The sequence below is a fragment of the Bufo bufo genome, chromosome 1 (assembly GCF_905171765.1).
Source record: "Bufo bufo chromosome 1, aBufBuf1.1, whole genome shotgun sequence".
In the NCBI taxonomy this organism is placed as follows: domain Eukaryota; kingdom Metazoa; phylum Chordata; class Amphibia; order Anura; family Bufonidae; genus Bufo; species Bufo bufo.
The window spans coordinates 9,426,047-9,444,814 of record NC_053389.1 but is presented as its reverse complement, the minus strand read 5'-3'; the positions used below and the strand labels follow the sequence as shown (position 1 = coordinate 9,444,814).

At 50.9% G+C, this 18,768-nt stretch overlaps 1 protein-coding gene across 2 annotated transcripts; it reads right to left on the bottom strand.

Annotated features, from left to right (window-relative positions):
- Positions 1 to 1,725: 1,725 nt before the first annotated feature.
- XRCC1 (X-ray repair cross complementing 1) lies at positions 1,726 to 17,345 on the bottom strand. 2 transcript variants are annotated; one of them, XM_040420167.1, is made up of 18 exons: positions 17,201 to 17,345; positions 14,327 to 14,460; positions 14,111 to 14,203; positions 12,963 to 13,070; positions 12,563 to 12,721; positions 12,404 to 12,478; positions 11,184 to 11,301; positions 9,269 to 9,375; positions 9,067 to 9,190; positions 8,644 to 8,875; positions 8,141 to 8,257; positions 7,922 to 8,015; positions 7,413 to 7,569; positions 6,983 to 7,040; positions 6,320 to 6,456; positions 5,573 to 5,663; positions 2,669 to 2,744; positions 1,726 to 2,579 (listed from the first exon to the last, which is right to left on the bottom strand). In XM_040420167.1, the coding sequence occupies exons 2-18, from the start codon at positions 14,375 to 14,377 to the stop codon at positions 2,466 to 2,468; spliced, it is 1,911 nt and encodes a 636-aa protein (XP_040276101.1). In that variant the 5' UTR covers positions 14,378 to 14,460; positions 17,201 to 17,345; the 3' UTR covers positions 1,726 to 2,465. The 2 variants fall into 2 exon arrangements, with proteins under 2 accessions (XP_040276101.1, XP_040276098.1); XM_040420164.1 differs by having other exon boundaries at positions 7,386 to 7,569; positions 17,201 to 17,339.
- Positions 17,346 to 18,768: the final 1,423 nt, after the last annotated feature.

Sequence of the window (18,768 nt, the reverse complement as noted above, 5' to 3'; positions counted from 1 at the left end):
CCATCTTCAGAGCCAGAGTCATCCAGGCCATGTTAGAAAGCCTGCTTCCTCCCATACCTACCACAGGATGTTGAAGTCTTTTTTTCTTCCTGAATTGTCTATTCTTTTTCAGCATCCTCCAACTTCCAGTTTGTCAGTTCAAACCTTTCTACAGGGTGCGGGTCATGAGGCACCCGCTTACCTCCATGGGACCTCACCTTGACGTATTGCAGAGATCTCCTGTGAACCACTACAGGACATTTCTCTCCGCTTCCTCGCATTCAATGTAGCTCTGTTGCCATTACATATATCCATAAAGGTCCTGAACTGGTATTATGGTATAAATCCCTCTTCTTGGTGCTTCACCAGGACAAGGTTGTCCTCCATTTCTGCCAAAAGTCGTGATTGCTTTCCATCTTAATGAGGATATTGTCTTGCCTTCATTTTGTCCAGATGCTACTCGGGCTAAGGAACATATACCGCTCATTCTAGCGTTCAGTAGGGGCGGCCTCTTGGGTAGTGTGTCGCCAAGCTTCTGCACTTCAAGTGTGGTGGCCGTCTCTACACACCCTATACCAAATTCTATAAGATGCATAGCTTTTCTTCAGCAGATGCAGCCACGGTTCACAGAGTTCTGCAGGCGGAAGTCTGGTGACTTCAGACCCTGGGTGCTCCTTTGGAACGTCCCAATGACATGAATGAGAAAAATGTTTTTTTTTTTTGTCATTTACTGTAAAAGCCTTTTCTTTCTCTTCACTGGAGACAATGCGCCCACCCTCCATTGGTTGCCTAGTTGGGTTATGTTCTGAGTTATCTGCTCGTTGCGGGTTCGTTCTGCTCTAGGTTCCGGCTCACCGTTTCTCCTCCTGATTTAGCTCCGTCCCTGTGGGAAGGGTTAGCTGATGGCAGGAGGGAACTTAACTGCTTAGTGGCCGCAGCAATACCCAAGGTCTCTGTGTATTCCCCAATGAACTGAAGAGAAAAGGATTTTTTTTACGGTAATTGATAATCCATTTATTATTTTTAGTGCATTTTGCCCCAAAAACAGGCGTGCATGCTTTGCATCACATCTACCAACTGTTCCACACAGCCTTTTACGCCTTGTTCGACAAGGGGGCATCTTTTTGGAGAAAAACAACCTCAACTTATCGGTGGCGTGAACTTAGACGAGGCATTTCTTAACGCACGGACAGAATTCTGGTGTAGGATTTCAAATACTCCAAAATTATAAAGGTCCATGCGTCGGAATAGTACATTTTTCTAGCATTATGACTGTGATTCGTGCAAAGGACGACATTACTAGTAAATCTGCCGCCATGTGCCCTAAGAAGGTTGAGCCCACAGCTGTTTCTCCCACTAAACACACACATGTATGCTCGCCATGTGATCTCGGTTCTCTCCCGGACCCCTCAGACCCCCTCCGTTCACTGCTTTGGGACACCTCAATACACACAATTCGGTCTATATGGTACCGGGGCCGTCTTTCACACACATGAAATAAAGAGAGATTTTGACCGCAGCAACTTTAGATTAAAAAATATATTTACTACACTTCAGTCTCAGTACAAAGAAAACAGGAAGAAACGACATCGTCACAAACCAAGAAACGACCTGCAAATGCTGAATAAAGGAAATGTCAATTTTTGCAACTTGTACATTTTTTATTTTTTTTTGCTTCAGTGCATCTAAAATAAAAAAAAATGAAGCCCCATAAAAAAATGATTTTGATATAGAAAATCTACGTTTTTTATGTCTACGACTGCTATGCCTCCATGGATAAAGCCTGCTTAGTCTGACGCTGCAGTAACTACCTCCATCTGATATACATTTGGTAGGTGGGCAAGAACATGGAATGGCTGCAGAATGCGGCCATACACAGTGTAGCTGTAACCATGGAGATACACAGCTCTGCGGAGGAGCTGAGAGGTCATCAAGATCATTTCCACAATTGCATTTTTCTTTTCTTTTTTACTTTAGGTGCCTCAGAGCAATATAATATTTGGTGCACATCGTCTCGTCGGTGTTTTACTGTACGACTTCTACTGCAGACCTTGGATCCGATCCCATCAGAGGACTCCCTCAACTCTTCTACAGGATCTGATCCCACCTCGACCTCTACTAATGAGTGTGGGTTCAAACGCTGGTTAGTTCCCCTAGTACCTAATATATACACACAAGAACGCTGCCTGATGGGTGTTATACTCTGTGTACAACAGTACGTGGAATTTCTATAACAAGTGACCTATAAGAAAACAACTTACACCCGTCAGAAACAGCGTCCACTGAAAAAAGAAGAAGAAAGAAATGTGCTGCTGTCTTCCTCCTGTCATTTCATTCCATTCTGAAGTTCTGTTTCTGGGAAAGCTGGGTAATGATCCAAATGGCCACCATTACAGCCGTCACCCAGCTTTCCTGGAAACTGATATTTGTGTGCGCGCTGGAGGGAGATTCTCTTCAGAAATAAATACACCACTGTAATCCATGCGCTACGCCTGCGGCACCACGACGTACGGCTGGTGGGGGATGCACTTCTGCCTCTCGTTGCAGTTGTAGATCCAGCGCGGACGAACAAAGTACAGGCTGGCGTTGTCATTGAGAGCCTGGCAAAGAGAGGGGCAAAGATGGCGTCACAGTGTCAGACACAGCCACAGTGATAACAGTACCAGCAGGCAGCCCGCCGCTCCCTCACCTCCTCAAAGCTGTCGTCCCATTCCTGGGCTGTGATCACATACTGAACCTTCTCGTTCATATATTCCTCCAGCTCCCTGCAGAGAAACAGACATATGACACAGGCCATACAGTATGCACCGAAGGGTCCGCCATATTTTTATTGCTTTGATGCAACCTAAATAAAAAAAATTAAACAACTTTGCAAATAGTATTTATTAGAACTTTCCTGCCGTTATGAGTCTACGGCCGCCACGCAGGCTGATGCATCTCTATGGTAACAGACCACAAGTAAGCCCTGTGTAGTCTGATCCTGCAGTCATACTCTTTCCCGTTTGTCCTCTTTGCAATAGGACACAAGCGTGAAGGCACATAAGAGCCGTATGAATTTCTAAATGCGTTTTTTTTTTTGTGCAGATTTGATGTGGTTTTGCAACATTTCATTGGAAACGGGTAAAATCCGCACTAAAACTGCAAACATACTGTATTTTTTGCACCATAAAAGTGGGGGGGAAAATGTCCCTGCGTCTTATGGAGTAAATACTAATGAGCGCGGAGGGCCAGGAAGCGGTGAAGGCTCTGTACTCGCTGTATCCTGGCTGTGCTGTGCCTGCGCACAACGTGAGGGCGCTCTGTTTACGCCTGCTGTGCGCGTTAGTTCACAGCACAGCCGATGGCAGGAAGAACAGGAGCGGCGGCGGCCGGAGCAGGAGAGGTAGGTGGATTTTTTTTAATGTGCTTTGTGGCATGGGGGCTGATGAGAGGAATGGGGCTCTTATCTGAGGTCTGATTGCTGGTCGGACCTGAGGTCTAAAGATTTTTTTCTTTTTCTTATTGTCCTCCTCTAAAACCTAGGTGCGTCTTATAGGGCGAAAAATACAATAAATCGACATGCTGCAGATTTGGAAATCCACACGGCTGGTCAATTTCCGCACAGAAAAAAAATCTGCAAAGTGTACATGAGATTTGTGTAATCTCATACCCTTTGCTGGTACTGTACTATGCTGCGGTTTTCCCGCAAGTAAATCTGTACAGAAAAACCACACACATTCCGCAACATGTGCAGGTGGCCTAAAGGTGTTTTCTGGGAGTCATATATCGCTGGCACATCCTCGGGATGGATCATCAATGTCTGATCAGTGGGGCCCGAACATCAGCAGCTGGAAGTGTCCCTGGCACTTGGGCGAGCGCTGTGGCCTGTGATGTCATGTCCATCGGTCATATGACCCTTCTTAGACCCATTCAAGTAAATGGGGGTGAGCTGTAATACCAAGCACGGCCACAATACCACGTATGGCGCTGTGCATACTATGAAGAGGCCACAGCATTGTGATGTGTGCTGTGTTCCCTTCAAACAGCTACTCAGATGGAGTCCCAGGGTTCGCACCCCCAACAATCAGATATTGATGACCTATTCTGAGGATGGGTCATCAATATTCAACACTAGGAAAACCCCTTTAACAAGAAGGAGGTGACAGACGGCTGTAGGTAACTGCAGGATCAGACTACACAGGGTCTCTTTGCCGTCTGTTACCATGGAGATGCATCGGTATTCCAGGATTTTGATATTGATGACATTTCCACAGCACATAGTCCAGTGGTGGCAAACCTAGGACACGGGTGGCACTCAGAGCCCTCTCTGTGGGCACCCTGGAAAAAGTCTATGGTGTACCAATATGTTTTTTTCTGCCATTTATCAGCGCAGGGCGCACTATGTACAGCACAGGCAGCGCAGGGTGCACTATCAACAGCGCAGGGCGCACTATGTACGGCACAGGCAGCGCAGGTCACACTATGTACAGCACAGGCAGCGCAGGTCACACTATGTACAGCACAGGCAGCGCAGGGCGCACTATGTACAGCACAGGCAGCGCAGGTCACACTATGTACAGCACAGGCAGCGCAGGTCACACTATGTACAGCACAGGCAGCGCAGGGCGCACTATGTACAGCACAGGCAGCGCAGGTCACACTATGTACAGCACAGGCAGCGCAGGTCACACTATGTACAGCACAGGCAGCGCAGGGTACTATGAACGGCACAGGCAGTGCAGGTCACACTATGTATAGCACAGGCAGCGCAGGGCGCACTATGTACAGCACAGGCAGCGCAGGGCGCACTATGTACAGTACAGGCAGCGCAGGTCACACTATGTACGGCACAGGCAGCGCAGGTCACACTATGTACAGCACAGGCAGCGCAGGGCGCACTATGTACAGCACAGGCAGCGCATGTCACACTATGTACAGCACAGGCAGCGCAGGTCACACTATGTACGGCACAGGCAGCGCAGGGCGCACTATGTACAGCACAGGCAGCGCAGGTCACACTATGTACGGCACAGGCAGCGCAGGGCGCACTATGTACAGCACAGGCAGCGCAGGACGCACTATGTACAGCACAGGCAGTGCACTGAATGCAGGCAGCCTGCTACATGATAAAGTACATGGCAGATATACTATACTGGACTGTAGTATTCAGGTTAAATTGCAGTGTTGGCACTTTGCGATAAATATTTGGGTTTTGGATTACAGTTTGGGCACTCAGTCTGGAAAAGGATCCCCATCACTGGCATAGGCCATCAATACTGTATCGGGGTCCTTCACCCCACCGATCAGCTGTTTCGGTGTAGCTCAGGCACCCCGGAACTACACAGCGCCCTCCATTGCGCTGTGCATGGAGCAGGTTACTGCAACACTGCCCCCATTGAAGCTCCATCCATTAGACAATGGGCAGAGTTGTGTAGTTCTGGAGCACCCCTGAAATAGCTGACTGATGGGGATGCTTGGTGTTGGACCCCTGCCGATCGGATATTGATGGCCTATCGTGACAATAGGCCATCATTATCAAAATCCTGGTCAACACCTTTAAGGTTGTCATTACAAACATTATGTAGCTGGCAGGTAGATGCATCTTATAACGTACCCATTGAACGCTGTGATGTATCGCTGGAGCAGGCGGCGTTCAGCGGGAGGGAACTCCCCGTACAAGAAGAAGCGTTTGCCAACAAATAAATCTACATGAAAAAAATAAAAACTTAGTAGAGAGACAGTAAAACATATACATACAGTGCAGCTTCAGCAAATCAGAAGATTAAAGGGGTTGTCTATTTGGAAACAAATATAGATACCTCTTTACTCCGGCAGCCGCCTGCAGGCCTACATTGGAATATACCTCTGATAGGCCTGGAAGCCTTCAGCTGGCTCCAGCCTATGATTACGAGGGAAGCGTTTCCCCAATCTCAGCAGGGAGAAGTTGTTCCGGCCCCGGGAGAACAGTGTTCCCAGGGAAGGCAGCCTCAATTATGACCACGACATCTGAGGGTTAAATATCTGCGATCAGCATTATCGCCAATTGCAGACATTGGCCAAGGGGGTCTGCCATTTAAAAAAGCAGAAACCTGACGGCTATGGTGGTGCCTTCTGCACTTGCAAGCAGGTGCCATTGTCAAAGACCAGACTTGTAGGCTGCATCAATAATGTGCCGCTACTCGGAGTAGGGCCACGCGCAGCGGCTGTTGGGCCGCCACAGACCAGTTCTGCAGGTTACAGAAGTCGTTAGGTAAAATAGCTGTTTACCTGCAGTATTGCTTGACCATTAACAAGTGATAAAGCGGCACATGAGCTCAGTCCTTCTCGTAGTACAGTGGGTTTGTCCACAGGTGTTACCCACCTGGAAGCTCAGGAATCGGCAGGTCGACCTCCGGCTCGTCCTCCACATCCGTGTTCTCGTCGGTTGACCCAGCGTAGGGGTCAGCTCTTGGAGGAGAGTGCTGTTCTTTCTTGGCCGCCTTCTTCTGCTCCTCCATCCTGAGTGGAATAAGACGATGAAGCAGAGAATAAGCACATACTGTATGAAAGATCCACGCTGTGCGCGTTCCACACTATCAGCAAGATCTCTGCTTGCTGTTGGCAAAAATAGCAAGTAACTGAAGCTCAATGTCTATGAGAAAGTCACATAAAACAAGAACAACCCTGTAAGAAATTGCAAGCAACAAATCATTTAAAGGGGTTCAGCTCTGAACCCGGGCATATCCCCATTTCCACCCCGGCAGCCCCCCTGACATGAGCATCGGAGCGGTTCATGCTCCGACGCTCTCCTTTGCCCTGCGCTAAATCGCGCAGGGCAAAGGCATTTTCGGGAGTTCCGGTGACGTACCGGGGCTCTCCATGGGGCAGACAGGAAGCCCGGTGACGTCACCAGCACTGATGGGCGGGCTTCAGCGCTGCCCTAGCCAGTAAAACTACAGAGATTAGTCCTTAAAGGTCAGCGTCATTAAGGGGTTAATAAATGGCAGCGTCACTCTACGAGACATTGCAGCTCCTCTGAACCCACTTTCTCAGCTCGTCCTCCGTGTCTCCCCCAGAGTCCTCATCCGGATACCGCTCTCCACCTGAAAATAATGATGCAGAGTTATTATCTGAGTATAAGACATCTGCGGGGGCGAAGCCGCTATCACGAGGGTCTCATCATGTAATTGCAGCTTATAAACATGGCCGGTAAGAAATCCGCTTGACCCTGGATCCGCTACATGGAGAGAACCTCGCGAGAAAGTAGCTTTTATGAAGCCAGAAAAAAGGGGTCCGCTTTGTGGAAAAAGCACCAGTCTGGTCCGCAGGCCTCGTTCACGTGAAGGCTGCAATGCCAGGCCCAGGCTGATGGACAAGGGGGGTGCTGTCTCTGTAAAGCAGACCTCATCCAACCTTCAAGGGGTAACAGGCTCGGAGCAGACACTCACCCCTGTCCTCCTCGTCTGTAGACCCACCATATTCATCCTCTTCTTTTGGGGGATTCTCTCTTTTCATTACACTGGGTTTTTCCTCATCTTCCTCGCTTTCTACTTTGACCGCGGTCCTTGCGGGTTTGGCCTTTGCAGGGCTGGACGACTGATTCTTGTTATTTGTCCGCCCGGGGTCAGGATTCTGGAGAAGCGACGTGTTAATAAAGGAGAAGACATGGACTACAACTCCTATTATCTCCAATCACTTGTGCAAATCAAAACTTCTGAACTCCCACCTCATAAAATCACAAAGATATGTCATAACTTTATGTTCGATGGGGGTATGACGTCTAGACCCACCGACCCTCAGGATACATGGGGGTCCCAGAGGTCAGACACCCACCAACCAACCACAAAGTGATGACATATTCTAGTTTTACACCATCCATTGACAAGATGAGAACACCCCTTTAATGAGAAGCATCACTGCCATACACAGACATTTAATGAAAGTCATGTTGAGAATATATCCCTTTAAGAGGCAGATCAATTACCGCTCTGTGGGGCGGAGCTTTGTGTCGAGGCGGAGAGTCGTCTTCGCTGTCGTCCTCCTCGTCGCTGCTGCTGTCAGTGCCAACCATCAAATATCTGAAATTTCACAGCATTTGCCACAGTTAGTTATTTTTTTTTTTTATAAACCCCTTTGTTGGGGTCGTCCAGGTTGAACCTACAAAAAAACCGAGTGATAAAAGTGTTAACGGCAGTGAACCTACTTCTTGTAGGGAAGGCGCTGCCTCTTCCGGTGACAGTCCAGAATCCACTCCTTGCGTACTATAATCCCTCCCGCACCTTTAACCTGACTGTATTTTGGGGTATTGGCAAATGCGCATCTAAAAAACAAAGTATAAATGTGTCAACTAATGCGATTAGCAAGACCCCCGTAGCCCAACCTTCTTTACGACATTCATTTAAGGGGTCGTGCAGCTTTTTGAATTCTTTTGCCGCCTTCCGATCTCCGTCTGTGCAGTCGATGGTTGACCTCAGCAGTGGCGGGTCTCCAAGCGTCAGGTCACTGCTGAGGTCAGCCATTGGCTGCTGTGGTGCATGTGACCCTTACAGGAGAGGGACTGGAAGACCGCTGAAAGGAGGCCTGGGGAGGGGGCTCAAACTTACAAAATTCCCCAAAGCTGGACAACCCCAATCTTCAGGTACGGTGAACCATTGGCTGTGAGAGGGGGTCCGCGGTGAACATGTCCGTGCAGCATATTCTACGTACATGAGGTGAGTGCTGTCCGGGGTCCAGTCTGGTCGGTACTTGGCCCCCATCTCCAGGGCTTTATCCCTTAGGTCAGATCGGAACGGATTCTGAAAACCGCTCAGCACAAACACCGTCCCCTGCAGGACGCGATTCATCTCTACCGGCTGGGAGCTGGGGGGAGTCTTCTTGTGCGAGGCTTTCTCTGGTGGTGGAGGGGTCTTCTTTACAGGGGGTGCAGGCTGGGGCTCAGCTAAAACGACACAGACAGGTCACGTACAGTACTGAAACTCCACAGTCAGCCAGCATGTGGCGCTGTTCTTGGAAGAAAGTAGCCATGTTTTTTTTTTACTCCTGCACAACCTTTTTAGAAATCCGTGCAGGTTTCACACGGGATATGAAGTGACAGCGAGAGGCCGTTTCATCACAACGACAAGACGTTACCTTTAATTTTTTTGGGTGGGGGCTGCGAGTTGCTCTCTTTGGAATGCGATGGGGAGGCCTTGGTCGGTGGGTGGCTGGAGGGCTCTTTTTTGAATTCGAACTTGCGTTTGCCAGAAGACGGATCCTTAAGGGAGAGAAAGGCAATAGAGAAATCCTGCACTGCTTTTTCGGGGGCGGAGATGATGTCGTTCTGTCACCTTACCTTTGGCGCTGTACTGCTCGGTGGGGTTTTAGTGACGGGTTTTTCACCGCTGCTGTCTGTGGAGCTGGCCCCTTGTAACGCCGCCGCTGCATAGCTCGTCTGTGGAGCTGCATGGTGAAACAAACAGGACATTTACCAACTGCACAGGAAGAGGCGGGGACCTTTAAGAGTACCATAACTGTACCGTAAGTGGCGCTGTACCCCGCCAGAAGGCAGCGGCGCTCCAGCCTTCTCACTATTTACCGCAGACCCACTGACGTCACGACTAGTATCAACTGGCCTGGGCGCGGCTAAGCTCCATTCAAGTGAACAGAGCTTAGCCCCGCCCAGGCCAGTGATACTAGTCGTGACGTCACTGGGCCTGCGGTAAACAGCGAGAAGGCCACGGCGCTGCTGCCGCCTTCTCAAACAGCTGATCGGCGGGGGTCCCGGGTGTCGGACCCCCGCCGATCAGAAGCTGATGATCTATCCAGAGGATAGATAATCAGTTTAAACAAACTGCAGAACCCCTTTAAAGTTTTTTTCATATATATTTCCACCACAACCTGCAGCTGCACGTACCTGCTCTCCGCCACTTTGTGACTCCACAGCTCTCTTCATTGATCTTCTGTCTGTAAACTTCTGGATGGAATCACATGCAGCACTGCAGCCAATGACCGGCCTCAGCAGTGACCAGGTGGTATATAGCCCCAGACGGAGGGCAGTCATTGGCTGCAGCTGTGCATGTGACCCCCGTCTATCTGGAAATTTACAGACTGGGACCAGAAGATCGTTAAACAGAGCGGCAGGGGAGGAGGGGACTGTGGATCTCTCCACAAGTGCCGCATACTGGGGTGGAAATTACAACAAAAAGCTGGAAAAGAAGAACCTTTAAAGATGTGCTAATTATTATTATTATTTTTTGCCTCTCCGCATTTCAGCAGCCACAACATCTCTGAACTTTTTTTCAGTAAGGTGATTACTTTATTTTTGCAAATATAGAAAATTACCTGTAGGTTTTTTAAAGTAATGTCTGCGTAAGAAAATGCATTTTCTACTAAATCACTTTTTATGTAATTTCTTTTTGCAGACTTTTTTTAAAATCCTTTTTCATTAAATTTTTATTATGGTTTATTCCCTTTAAGTCTCTCTGCTCAATGTGTTTTTTTTAGTAATATGCTCTGATCTGTGTCACTATGAGACTTGGTTCTGTTAGGGTAGCATTTAGCGTATATATATATATATATATATATATATATGGCTTTGGGGCCCTTTTTAGGGGCGCAGGAAAGACTGCACAGGGGTTCCACCTTTCCCAATCATGTCACCAGGAAATCTATTGACATTATCAAATGGCGGACTCTGCGCTCGTCATGCTGTGGTCTCTCTTAACTGCAGCAATCAACAGGTTAAACGTCTGTGATCAGAAGCTGTTGGAGCATGAGCCTGTCTGCCATTAGACAGCGATCTACCTGGTGCAGGGCGGTAAAGGGGTTTTCTAGGATTTTAATATTGATATCAGATCAGAGGGGGTCTGACACCCGGCACCCCCGCCGATTCGCGTTCCGTGAGAGCGCAGCCTTCCCTTCATTGTGTACCTGCTCGCCATCAACACTGCAGCGGCGAGCAGGTAAACAATGAAGAGAAGGCAGCGCTTGCAGGAGCGCAGCCTTCTCGTCAAGCAGCTGATCGGCAGGGGTTCCAGTGTCAGACCCCCGGCGATCTGATATTGATAAACCATCCTGAGGATAGGTCATCAATATTAAAATCCTGAAAACCCCTTTAATAACTGTCACCAAGACAAAGCACTGGTGCAGAGATCAGGTGACCGTCGCGGGTCCAGCTGTTATCACAGGAGGAAGCCATGTCTGGCTGCGACCACGTAAAGCTCCGCATGTTACATAACACGGACAGGCAGAAACCACGTGACACTTACCTTTTGGAGGAGTCATCTCCGTTTTGCTTGTGCGGCTGAAAAACAGACTACCGGGACGCATGGAGGGGGATGAGCTCTCCTCCTCTTTCACCTTGAACTGGCCCAGCTTGGTGACTTTCTGCACAGAATACATGAGGAAGGTCCAATGGATTCAGCGAATGAAAGAGAGGAACCTGTGACCTTTCCGTTCCTCCGCCCTCCTCTCACAGCATGCAGCCACACAGGACGACGACAAGCTGCAGCTGCATCCCCCTCCTCCCCCTCTACATTCTATGGTATCACTGCAGAGGTTTCTAAACACTTGCAGACAGAGAGAAAGGAGCCAGCACCCCTTATAAGTCAGATTACAGGTTTTATATGTTCACACGTACCGCCAAAAAGTACACAGTCGCCAAACAACGCCCTGACGCTTCCCTGACTACTGCGAACAAGAGGGCGCGCAATGCAGCAAGTCTGTTTAATTTTTTAAAGAGAACCTCTCGCCGCTCCTGACATGTCTGTTCTAATAGCTTCATGCATCCCCCATGTAATAACAGTCCTGGAGCATCTATCCTTATGGCTCTACGTTCTGCCGTTCCTTTATTATTCCTGCTAGAAGTTATGAATGAATTGCTAGCAGTCTGCAGTGAGGGTACAGAGGGGCGGTAACCAGTTGGGGGGGTGTCCCTGTACAGTCTGACAATGGCAGCACTGATTGGATAGAGTCTGTGCAGGGACACGCCCCCAACTGGACACAACACCTCTGTACCCTTACTGCAGACTGCTGGCCATTCATTCATAACTTCTAGTAGAAATAATAGAGGAATAAGAATAGATGTTCCAGAATTGTTATTACAAAGGGGAATGAAGCGATTAGCACAGGCCTGTCAGGAGAGGTAAGAAGTCCTCTTTAACGGCCCTGACTGATTGAACAGTCCAATCCACAGGATAGGCCATCAATAGTGTTGAGCGAACTTGTGTTTTTAGTTTGGCGTCTAAAGTTCGGGTTATCGAAGAATCGAGTTATGGATTCCGCTACCACGGACCATAACGGAATTTAGAATCCATAACCCGAACTTTAGACGCCGAACTTAAAACACAAGTTTGCTCAACACTAATCATCAATATAAAAAGAGTAGACAACCCCCTTGAAGTCCAGGACCACGTGCCATACGTTTACTGCATGTGGTGCTATACAGAATGTGAAAGACATCTGAAAACAAGTTGTTACGGCTACTTACCGGTGAAGAGGGAGGTGGGTCGTCTTTGTCCGGAGGAGAGTGGAACCGTACGAATGAAAGTCCATAGGCCAGATTCTAGAGGACAGAAATGGCCCGCAGCTTACTTAGAACCTCTGTCACAGTTTTCTCAGAATACGCCCTGTTAGGTCTGCGGCTCACCTTGGTATATGGCTGGCTGCACACAATCTTCACCCTGTCCCACTTCTTCTCAGCCGCTGCCTTTACCAGCTTGTCTGACCCAAACATCCGTGTACGATTCAGGTTACTGCCAGCCTTGCTCTCACTGGGTGACATAAAGGAGGACATCCCCAGGATCACCTGATGGAGGACAGGAAACATCTCAGGTACGTGAGGCACCCGCTCCCTACATGACACAGCAGAGGCCTGGCATCTCTAAATTAAAGGGGCTGTCCAGGAAAGATCTCCCATTTGATCTGAAGCTTGGAGAGACGCAACTGCTGGGTGGTGAGGAAACTGGCAATGCATGGTGAGCAGATACTGAGCGATCTAAATCACCCCAGAAATCTAAAATCACCTCCTTGACTCCCCCCATCCTCACCTCATACTCTTGCTCGCTGACTGATGTAGAATGTCCGACCAGCACTTCCACAAAGGCCGAGCCTTCATTTCCAATGTCCATGCTGTGGATCTGTTCTTCCTTCTCGAACTGTGGAGGGACAAACGAAGAGGAAAACAGCGAGGACAGGCGGTGAGGAAAACAGCGAGGACAGGGGGGTGAGGAAAACAGCGAGGACAGGCGGTGAGGAAAACAGCGAGGACAGGCGGTGAGGAAAACAGCGAGGACAGGCGGTGAGGAAAACAGCGAGGACAGGCGGTGAGGAAAACAGCGAGGACAGGGGGAGAGGAAAACAGCGAGGACAGGCGGTGAGGAAAACAGCGAGGACAGGCGGTGAGGAAAACAGCGAGGACAGGGGGTGAGGAAAACAGCGAGGACAGGCGGTGAGGAAAACAGCGAGGACAGGCGGTGAGGAAAACAGCGAGGGCAGGGGGTGAGGAAAACAGCGAGGACAGGCGGTGAGGAAAACAGCGAGGACAGGCGGTGAGGAAAACAGCGAGGACAGGCGGTGAGGAAAACAGCGAGGACAGGCGGTGAGGAAAACAGCGAGGACAGGCGGTGAGGAAAACAGCGAGGACAGGCGGTGAGGAAAACAGCGAGGACAGGCGGTGAGGAAAACAGCGAGGACAGGCGGTGAGGAAAACAGCGAGGACAGGCGGTGAGGAAAACAGCGAGGACAGGGGGTGAGGAAAACAGCGAGGACAGGGGGTGAGGAAAACAGCGAGGACAGGCGGTGAGGAAAACAGCGAGGACAGGGGGTGAGGAAAACAGCGAGGACAGGGGGTGAGGAAAACAGCGAGGACAGGGGGTGAGGAAAACAGCGAGGACAGGGGGTGAGGAAAACAGCGAGGACAGGGGGGTGAGGAAAAGAGCGAGGACAGGGGGGTGAGGAAAACAGCGAGGACAGGCGGTGAGGAAAACAGCGAGGACAGGGGGTGAGCAAAACAGCGAGGACAGGCGGTGAGAACGCAGCGAGGACAGGCGGTGAGAACGCAGCGAGGACAGGCGGTGAGAACGCAGCGAGGAAAGGCGGTGAGAACGCAGCGAGGACAGGCGGTGAGAACGCAGCGAGGACCGGTTGATGAGAATGCAGCGGGGGAGCTATGACACCCTCCCCCCCGTATCCATACCTGGAGAATGACGGAGATCTGCTTCTCCCCGGCGTGCTGTGCTTTCCATTTCCGGTACGTGTCCGGCTTCAGTAGGTTCTCTGCCGTGTGCGTCTAGAAAGCAAAAATCAATGAGTGAATGGTATCAGCAAGACCCATAAATAGCCAACCCTCAGTCCACCTGTGGGCGCCGCAGGTCCCCAGTCTGTCGTCTCAGCGACAAGAAGAGGTACTCACCGTGTCCGCGCTGCTACAGGAGACCACGTGCTTCAGTTTGATCTCAGGCATGGTTCTCACGCTGCCAAACTGAGGAGGCCCTCAACCAACCAGTCTTCTGCGTCTCTCCACCAGTAGATGCCAGTGCATGCCCACTGAAAGACATCACAACTGGACATTCATGAGTGTTCTCCTAGTTATTTATATTACAGCCTCATTCACACGTCAGTGATTGCGAGCCAAAACCAGGAGTGGAGCCTCCACAGTCATAAGGTAGAAGTGTACACGTCCCCGTAGACCGCCCTCTATAGTGTACACGTCCCCGTAGACCGCCCTCTATAGTGTACGCGTCCCCGTAGACCGCCCTCTATAGTGTACGCGTCCCCGTAGACCGCCCTCTATAATGTACACGTCCCCGTAGACCGCCCTCTATAGTGTACACGTCCCAGTAGACCGGCCTCTATAGTGTACACGTCCCCGTAGACCGCCCTCTATAGTGTACACGTCCCCGTAGACCGCCCTCTATAGTGTACACGTCCCCGTAGACCGCCCTCTATAGTGTACACGTCCCCGTAGACCGCCCTCTATAGTGTACACGTCCCCGTAGACCGCCCTCTATAGTGTACACGTCCCCGTAGACCGCCCTCTATAGTGTACACGTCCCCGTAGACCGCACTCTACAGTGTACACGTCCCCGTATACCGCACGCTGTAGTGTACACGTCCCCGTAGACCGCCCTCTATAGTGTACAAGTCCCCGTAGACCGCACGCTGTAGTGTACACGTCCCCGTAGACCGCACGCTGTAGTGTACACGTCCCCGTAGACCGCACGCTGTAGTGTACACGTCCCCGTAGACCGCACGCTGTAGTGTACACGTCCCCGTAGACCGCCCTCTACAGTGTACGCGTCCCCGTAGACCGCCCTCTACAGTGTACGCGTCCCCGTAGACCGCCCTCTACAGTGTACGCGTCCCCGTAGACCGCCCTCTATAGTGTACGCGTCCCCGTAGACCGCCCTCTATAGTGTACGCGTCCCCGTAGACCGCCCTCTATAGTGTACGCGTCCCCGTAGACCGCCCTCTATAGTGTACGCGTCCCCGTAGACCGCCCTCTATAGTGTACGCGTCCCCGTAGACCGCCCTCTATAGTGTACGCGTCCCCGTAGACCGCCCTCTATAGTGTACGCGTCCCCGTAGACCGCCCTCTACAGTGTACGCGTCCCCGTAGACCGCCCTCTACAGTGTACGCGTCCCCGTAGACCGCCCTCTACAGTGTACGCGTCCCCGTAGACCGCCCTCTACAGTGTACGCGTCCCCGTAGACCGCCCTCTACAGTGTACGCGTCCCCGTAGACCGCCCTCTACAGTGTACGCGTCCCCGTAGACCGCCCTCTACAGTGTACGCGTCCCCGTAGACCGCCCTCTACAGTGTACGCGTCCCCGTAGACCGCACTCTATAGTGTACACGTCCCCGTAGACCGCACGCTGTAGTGTACACGTCCCCGTAGACCGCCCTCTATAGTGGACACGTCCCCGTAGACCGCACTCTATAGTGTACACGTCCCCGTAGACCGCACGCTGTAGTGTACACGTCCCCGTAGACCGCCCTCTATAGTGGACACGTCCCCGTAGACCGCCCTCTATAGTGGACACGTCCCCGTAGACCGCCCTCTATAGTGTACACGTCCCCGTAGACCGCCCTCTATAGTGGACACGTCCCCGTAGACCGCCCTCTATAGTGGACACGTCCTGTAGACCGCACTCTATAGTGTACACGTCCCCGTAGACCGCCCTCTATAGTGTACATGTCCTGTAGACCGCACTCTATAGTGTACATGTCCCTGTAGACCGCACTCTATAGTGTGCATGTCCCTGTAGACCGCCCTCTATAGTGGACACGTCCCCGTAGACCGCACTCTACAGTGTACACGTCCCCGTAGACCGCCCTCTACAGTGTACGCGTCCCCGTAGACCGCCCTCTACAGTGTACACGTCCCCGTAGACCGCACGCTGTAGTGTACACGTCCCCATAGACCGCACGCTGTAGTTTACACGTCCCCTAGACCGCACGCTGTAGTGTACACGTCCCCGTAGACCGCACGCTGTAGTGTACACGTCCCCGTAGACCGCCCTCTATAGTGTACACGTCCCCGTAGACCGCACGCTGTAGTGTACACGTCCCCGTAGACCGCACGCTGTAGTGTACACGTCCCCGTAGACCGCCCTCTATAGTGTACACGTCCCCGTAGACCGCCCTCTATAGTGTACACGTCCCCGTAGACCGCACGCTGTAGTGTACACGTCCCCGTAGACCGCACGCTGTAGTGTACACGTCCCCGTAGACCGCACGCTGTAGTGTACACGTCCCCGTAGACCGCCCTCTATAGTGTACACGTCCCCGTAGACCGCACGCTGTAGTGTACACGTCCCCGTAGACCGCACGCTGTAGTGTACACGTCCCCGTAGACCGCACGCTGTAGTGTACACGTCCCCGTAGACCGCACTCTGTAGGCAGCGACAGCCATAAGGGGTTAATACGATATTCGTCGGAGTGGAATGGGAGCACTATGGCCGCCTGTCATGTGACCACAGTCGCCAATGCCGCCAGCGCTGGACGCGACTTTCACATACGGAGACTACATATTAATGACATTTTACGGACTCGTTTATTATTTTCCAGCCTGGGGGCTTATCTGTAAAAGAAGTAAAACATGTGGTGGAAACCCCCCTCAGCAGCCATAACCTGATACTACAGGGAGTACACGCAGCAGCCGCCGGCCATAACTTATCAGGTACAATTTGCGGTACCGCAGGACAGACGCCGCAACAACCGCACATAAAACAGCAAAGATACGCACACAATACACACAAGGTTAGGAAACATGCGATTCTCATACCTCCACCAAACCTCCCGCCCCGGAAGTGATCACCTTCCAGCTGTACAAGGCGCACCGGAAGTTGTCAGCGGCCATTTTCACAGAAGCGGAAGTTTCTCGGAAGCCATGTTTAAACTCCCGGAAACGCGTAGTGATGGAGTGAGAAGGTCGGCCATCTTTGTACACCTCGTACAGTTTTGTCTTTCTTCCACTCATTTCAGGTGATTTCCACAAGAAAGGATCATGGAAGAGTCAGCGTGGGTGAAGCAGTGGAAAAAATGAATACTAGTGATGATGTCACCCACAGACCCCTAATTATGTCACCCACAGATCCCCCTAATAATGTCACCCGCAGACCCCTAATAATGTCACCCACAGACCCCTAATTATGTCACCCACAGATCCCCCTAATAATGTCACCTGCAGACCCCTAATAATGTCACCCACAGACCCCCCTAATAATGTCATCCACAGACCCCCATAATAATGTCACCTGCAGACCCCTAATAATGTCACCCACAGACCCCCCTAATAATGTCACCCACAGACCCCTAATAATGTCACCCACAGACCCCTAATAATGTCACCCACAGACCCCTAATAATGTCACCCGCAGACCCCAATAATGTCACCCGCAGACCCCCCTAATAATGTCATCCCTAATAATGTCACCCGCAGGCCCCTAATAATGTCACCCGCAGGCCCCTAATAATGTCACCCACAGACCTCCTAATAATGTCACCCACAGATCCCCCTAATAATGTCACCCACGGACCCCCTAATAATGTCACCCGCAGACCCCTAATAATGTCACCCGCAGACCCCTAATAATGTCACCCGCAGACCCCAATAATGTCACCCGCAGACCCCTAATAATGTCACCCACAGACCTCTAATAATGTCACCCCCAGACCCCTAATAATGTCACCCGCAAACCCCCTAATAATGTCACCCGCAAACCCCCTAATAATGTCACCCACGGACCCCCTAAAAATGTCACCCGCAGACCCCTAATGTCACCCACAGACCTCCTAATAATGTCACCTGCAGACCCCCCTAATAATGTCACCCACAGACCCCCCTAATAATGTCACCCGCAGACCCCTAATAATGTCACCCGCAGACCCCTAATAATGTCACCCGCAGACCCCAATAATGTCACCCGCAGACCCCTAATAATGTCACCCACAGACCTCTAATATTGTCACCCACAGACCCTTAATAATGTCACCCCCAGACCCCTAATAATGTCACCCGCAAACCCTCTAATAATGTCACCCACAGACCCCTAATAATGTCACCCGCAGACCCCTAAAAATGTCATCCCCAGACCCCTAATAATGTCACCCATAGACCCTTAATAATGTCACCCGCAGACCCCTAATAATGTCACCCGCAGACCCCCCTAATAATGTCACCCGCAGACCCCTAATAATGTCACCCACAGACCTCCTAATAATGTCACCCACAGATCCCCCTAATAATGTCACCCGCAGACCCCCTAATAATGTCACCCACAGACCCCTAATAATGTCACCCACAGACCCCTAATAATGTCACCCACAGACCCCCAATAATGTCACCCACAG

Bases quoted from the DNA above. Each gene is read 5' to 3' on its own strand.
- XRCC1 (XM_040420164.1), bottom strand. From the start codon at position 14,377: ATGCCTGAGATCAAACTGAAGCACGTGGTCTCCTGTAGCAGCGCGGAC. The intron at 7,041-7,385 runs GTGAGTGTCTGC...CATTATTTTCAG, and splicing joins TACAGACGAGGAGGACAGGG to GTGGAGAGCGGTATCCGGAT. The intron at 6,457-6,982 runs GTGGGTTCAGAG...TATTCCACTCAG, and splicing joins ACGGAGGACGAGCTGAGAAA to GATGGAGGAGCAGAAGAAGG.